The sequence below is a fragment of the Dromiciops gliroides genome, chromosome 5 (genome assembly GCF_019393635.1).
Source record: "Dromiciops gliroides isolate mDroGli1 chromosome 5, mDroGli1.pri, whole genome shotgun sequence".
NCBI classification, from domain to species: Eukaryota; Metazoa; Chordata; class Mammalia; order Microbiotheria; family Microbiotheriidae; genus Dromiciops; species Dromiciops gliroides.
In genome coordinates, this window is record NC_057865.1 from 65,918,951 (window position 1) to 65,924,950 (window position 6,000).

The window sequence follows — 6,000 nt, forward strand, 5'->3', positions numbered from 1 at the left end:
TAGAGATGGCCCCAGATGTTTGAGGCGATTGCAGTTACACTATTGCCAAGGTCACACAGCTAGTAAATGTCTGAGGTCACATTTGAACTCAGCTCCTCCCAACTTCAGGACCAATGCACTATCCATTGCCCCAATTTTCAAGTTAATGTCTTGAAAGAAATGTGCATGTTTTTGATGGGTTTACATATCAATGCAGCACAAACAATAATGTCATAGTAATAAACATATAAACTTGTTCTGGGTTGAACACGATTCCTGGCAGTTTAGGTACCATAGTGGAGGTAACAAAAAGAGATTTACTTAGCCAAAGCAAGAGAAGAATTCAACAAGGATAGGGACTGAGGACACCTTGACTTGATTTAGCTGAGAGTCAATCCCTTCCCCAAATTATCCATCACAGTACAATCTAATAAACAAGCCCCAGACTCTCCCTACACACCTCCAAGTCCCAATCTGTAGCTTCTTGTTACTCAGGCCAAAGTGATATTAGTGATCCGAGCCTTTAGTCCCCTGAACCAACCACCTCTCTAAGAAGGTTTCATTACCTCTTTAGTCTACTTACTCTGCAAGAGAGGAAGGATTAGGATATTAATCCTTCCACAACACCAAAGATACTGCTTACTAACAACAGTTATAGATTTACCTGACAATGTAACCAGATTCAAATTCTGAAGGCTCCAAGGTTGTTTTCCATTGAAGTGGCTCTTTGAAAACAAATTCTGCTTCTTGAGGATATTTAGCACTGAAGGTCTCCACAAACTTGATAATGTCATTTAGAATGGCTTCATTTAAAGGGGTAAGTTCTAAGGTCCCAGTTCCAAATCCAGCAGTGGTCCATTGAGCTGCTCTTGTTAATGCCACCCCCATAGAATCAGATGATAGGCAGACGTGAGCCTTAATAAACAAACTACAACAAGAAATTAGAAAGAGACAACATGTTGCTGGTCCTGCCTACGTAAAGAAATACTATTTTTAATTTACAAAGAAAGAAGAAAAGTAACCCCCTACCACCACCACCACCACCCCAAAATTCCATTCTGTTTCTCAACAAAGACACACTAGCAAACAACAATTCATTGTGAATGAAGATTCTTTTTACCACCCTTCTAGGAATGCAGCAAAATGTTTGCTAAGGTCCCTTCTACTTTGAAATTCTTTGAATATGTATTTAGTACAAGGTGGGAACCAAACAAGCTATGGCATGGGTAACCACTGACTAGCATATGAAACACTTTCTAATTTTTTTCTGGGTCCAGGGACAGGTATGGATCTGTGATTTCATCAGCATGGGGGAATTTACAGTATGGAAATGCCCTCCACCAATACAGATCAGCAACTCAACCTTTTAGTCTTACAGCGGGGGTTCTTAATCTGGAGTTTACGGATAGATTTCAAGATAACTTGGATGGTTAAAAAAAAATCTTTATTTTCACTAATTTCTAACTAAAATTTAGTATTTACTTCAATCACGAATGTAGAAAATAAAATATTATTCTGAGAATGGGTCCACAGGCTTCACCAGACATCCATGAAAAGGGAATATCCTGGACCTTTTTTCTTAAATACTTACCTAGCGTCTTAAGCAGTTAAGTGACCTGCCCATGATCAGAGATGGAGCTTAAACCTCATATCTTCTGGACTCCAAGGTCTCTCTGAAATGAATAGTTTTCTTATTCCTTGCCTCTGGGTCCTAAAGCTAAGCCTAAGGGGTATGACTCCAAGGCTGAATTGAAAGAATTAAAGACAGCTGGGCAATCTGAGCAATTAGAAGTAGGAACTGCTCCTTAGGAATTGGGTTATCACTCGTGGTAGCAGGTGGTATAATTATGTTGTTGGAGAGAGCTCTTTTACTCAGTATTCGGATAAGAAGACTTCTTTCCCTTCTGTAAAAAATCAGTGCAGTCATGACCGACATTTATAATGATTCTGAAACATTTGCATGATCCTACATTGTATTTGACATGATTTAATGGAAAGAAAAATTCACAAGAGCTTAGGAGTTGTTGTTCTTCTAATTTCCTTGAAAATCAGTAATCATGGACAATTTTTATGAATAGTAATAGGAAATAGGTAATGGTAATAGCTATTACTAATACTTCCACCGCCACTACTACTTCTACTACTAGCTAACTAGTGTTTATATAGCACCTTACCCTTTTTGCGGGGGGGGGGGGGGGGGGGGGGGAACAGACTTGCCCAACGTCACACAGCTAGTAAGTGTCAAGCGTCTGAGGCCGGATTTGCACTCAGGTCCTCCTGAATCCAGGGCTGGTGCTTTATCCACTGTACCACCTAGCTGCCCCTAACACCTTACCCTTTTGATCACAACAACCCTGAGAAATAGATGCTATTATCATCTCCATTTTACAGTTGAGGAAACTGAATCAGACAGAAGCTAAGTGACTTGCCCAGGGTCACACAGCTAGTGTCTGAAGCTGTATTAGAACCTTAGCAAACATTTTGTATTAGAACTCAGATTTTCCTGACTCCAGGTCTAGCTCTCTACCCAATATACCACTTAGCTACTTAGTAAATAAAACATTTGATTCCTCAGAGCATCCTATTACCTATTCATACAATAAAACAGAGTTTACTGTAATTCAGAATTCTTAAGAGACTATTTGGAAAATCTAATTAAAATGAAAGCTTTTAAAATCCAAATGACCCAGAATGGTTATAAAGAAAGTCTATCATTCAAAGGATAATTTTATAATCTTCTGCTTCATTTTGACTGCACAAAGCTGGTTTAAGATAAGGCACCTTGGGGCGGCTAGGTGGCGCAGTGGATAAAGCACCAGCCCCAGATTCAGGAGTACCTGAGTTCAAATCTGACCTCAGACACTTCACACTTATAGCTGTGTGACCCTGGGCAAGTCACTTAACCCCCATTGCCCTGCAAAAACAAACAAACAACAACAACAAAAAAACAAAGATAAGGAACCTTAAAGAGGTAATAGTAACCAGTAAGAATTCGAAGTAAAGGTTAGAAAGTTGTGGAAATGAATTTCTAATCTCTATTCTTGTTTACTGACCCACCATATTAATTTAAAAATAATAATAAATCATATTTGTTTCTTTAAGCCACTAGTTGGAAAAGTGGATAGAGCACCAGACCTGGAGTTAGGAGACCCAAGTTCAAATTTGGACTCAAGGACTTACTAGCTGTGTGACCCCGGGGCAAGATGTTTAACTTCTGTCTGTCTAAGTTTACTCAACTGCAAAATGAAGATGATCATAATAGCACTATCACCCAAGGATGTTGTAAGGATAAAATGTAAAGTGTTTTGTGAACCTCAAATGCTACCATTGTTACTAAGCAAAATGGGGGTAGTATCAATTAACCTTCCTCTTCAAGATCTCACACAAGAAAAAGTTTGAAAATACAAGACAAAAATGAAGATTTCACTTACCCCCAAATTCCTGGGATATTTCATAAGTAAAAGAATTACTGAGAAAATCTGTGCATTGGAGATTTCTCTTCTGCATTCTACTAACAAATCCAAACAAGACTTTAGCACATGTAATTCTACATAAGAAGGTAACTCAAATCTCCAATATCTGAGTCAAATTAGATAGTGATGGTTTTGACCTTCCTACATCTTTCTGTTTTAATTTAAAAGCAGGTTTTAAAAACACCTATCTAGTATATTTAAGGCACTTTGCAAACAGTCTCATTAGAGTCGCAGGTAAGATAAATGTTCTAAAATACCCATTCTTCAGAGGTAATACAGCTATCAGACAGAGTGCAGGGCTTGTCGTAAGGGAGATCTGGGTTCATATTCTACATCTGACACTTACTAGCTGTGTATACCTTGGCAAGTCACTTAACCTCCACTTCCCTAAGTCGAAGACTAAACCCCTCATTTCCTGTATTCGTTATGCATTTAGAGTAAAAGTGCAGTATATCATTCAATAATTTAGGGGAAAAAAAAACTTGGTTCTCCTACCTAAACTTAGCCATTTATCCTGTTTCTTGTTTTCTTTGATAATAAAAGGAACACAATGGTATTTGTTCACTAAACATTTTAAGATTCACTTCCCAAAAAGGTGCTTTCCAAGTTTTCATTTGGTACAAATAACAGGAGGCCTAATCCAGAGACTAACTCATGCATAACTCCTATTACTCAACTGAGCTTAACACCTAAATGTTGCAGAACGGAATCCTTCATAAAGTTTGAAGATATGTGTACTGTATTACATCCAGGCACTCACTGCCAAGAGGCCAGCCTGGGACATTTAAAGAAATATAAATGGTTATTCGGAGAATAGAAGGCTGACTTCTCAGGGATATTAGAAATGAAGGAAGGGGAGTAGTAGGAATGGTGGGAGAGGATACGAGACGTCGGCAGGTTTGTGGAAGGAGCGCAGGGCTGAGGATTGGGGCAGAAGAGGTTGGCAGGAGGGGGCAAGACTATACAAGAAATGAGCCAGGACAGCGGGGGGAAAGCATAGGAAGGTTGCTTGAGGACTAGGGGTTCCAGGGGAGTAAGGCAAGAAGACTTATAGAAGACTGGGTGAGATTAGGGCTGTACGGTGGGGAGCTGGAGGCCCAGAGGTCCCGGGACCGAGGGCTTCTGGTGACTGGGACTGGGTTGGGAAGGGGGAAAGGGAGGGGATTCAGGAGGTGTGGACTGTAAGTGGGGTACAGAATTGAGGTCAGAAGGGGCGCGGCTTTAGGAGGGCGGGGAGGGGCTCCGTGGTGGGCGTGTCCTTGGGAGAGAGGGAGAGGCTGGGGCGGGCCATGGGGGTGGGCTTACCAAGTGGGGGAAGGGAGAGGGGCGGGTCCGCTTGCGGGAGGGAGTAAGTTTTTTGCGGCAAAGGTGAGCAGAATAGGCACTAAAGCTGGCTGAGCCAGGAAGCGCGGGGGCAGGCACGGGGTGAGCCCGAGGTTCGGCGGTGGGGAGCCCCTGTCCCCCCCCCCCAGTCCCAGCACCTAGAATGGTCTCTGACCCTGAGGAGGCGCCCGTGGCCCTCCCCGCCCCCCAGTCCCCGAGGCCCGGCGTCCCTACTCACTCACCTGTGGCCGGAAAGCGGGATAGGGGCCCACCTGCGCCCTCTAACCAACCTGCACCCCAACCAGCTCCGGGCAGTTAGTTACTCGCTTCGGAGCAGCCGCGGTTGCTAAGACGCGGGGAAACACCGCAGCCTGGGCGCTGCTAGGAGACCCCGCCTGCCCGGGGGGCGGGGGGGGGGAGAGAGATACCTGGGGGAGGGGCCCCATGGGATTCCCGCCCTCCTCCCCCCCACCCCCCGCAAACACCGTCAAGGCTGGAAATCCCTGCCTGCTCCCAGTGAGGGGCGGGCATCTTTAGGGGCAAAGGTGAACCCCGCAGCTTAGCAAACGGAGTGCAAGACCCTCCCCTGCCCACCCCAGCCGGCTTCCCCGCCGGGCGAAGACTTCCGAAGATTCAGTGTTGCCCCGTGGACACTTTGATTCTTGTTTGCTTGTCTGCGGGTTGTATCCTCCCCGTGGCATGTGACCTCCCTAAGGCTAGTGTTTCCACATCGCGGGCACATGGTGGGCATTTAATAAATGCTCATTGACTAGCTGACTGGATGAATTGAAGGCCCGGGAGCAAATGAGGGAGGGGCGGGTAACTTTGGTCAGTAATTCTGAGAACTTGTGTGTTGTCCACCCTTGCAGATAACCTATCTACTGCCTTCTCATCCTGTGCAGTGCTGGTCTGTGGCTGCATCTTTCTGTAAAACTTCATAGAGGGTGTACCCAGAGTTTTGGTGGCTTCCCTCTTGTGACTTTAACATCTCAGAGGTACCAGCATTTGGGCTTACTGTCCAGATGACCCACGACTAGCCTACCTTCTTTTCTGGCCATACATATCCCTGGTGCCTTTTAAACCAATCCTGGAAACCAAGTTGCTATTGGTTACATGCCTTTCTTGCCCTTAGAATCGCCTAAAATGTGCTTCTTTTGTGATCATGATTTCAGTTCCATAGTTTGCAGCCATATAGCATCGCTGGAAGAATCTCATGGTTTAACAG

General features: G+C 44.1%; 1 protein-coding gene across 1 annotated transcript in view; it reads right to left on the reverse strand.

The window, feature by feature from the left end:
- The window catches only part of ODAD2 (outer dynein arm docking complex subunit 2), a 204,246-nt gene extending 203,379 nt beyond the window's left edge, over positions 1–867 (reverse strand). The window contains exon 1 of the mRNA XM_043965032.1: positions 644–867. Within this exon, the coding sequence (XP_043820967.1) occupies positions 644–867 (224 nt within the window). The remainder of the gene's footprint in view (positions 1–643) is intronic.
- Positions 868–6,000: the final 5,133 nt, after the last annotated feature.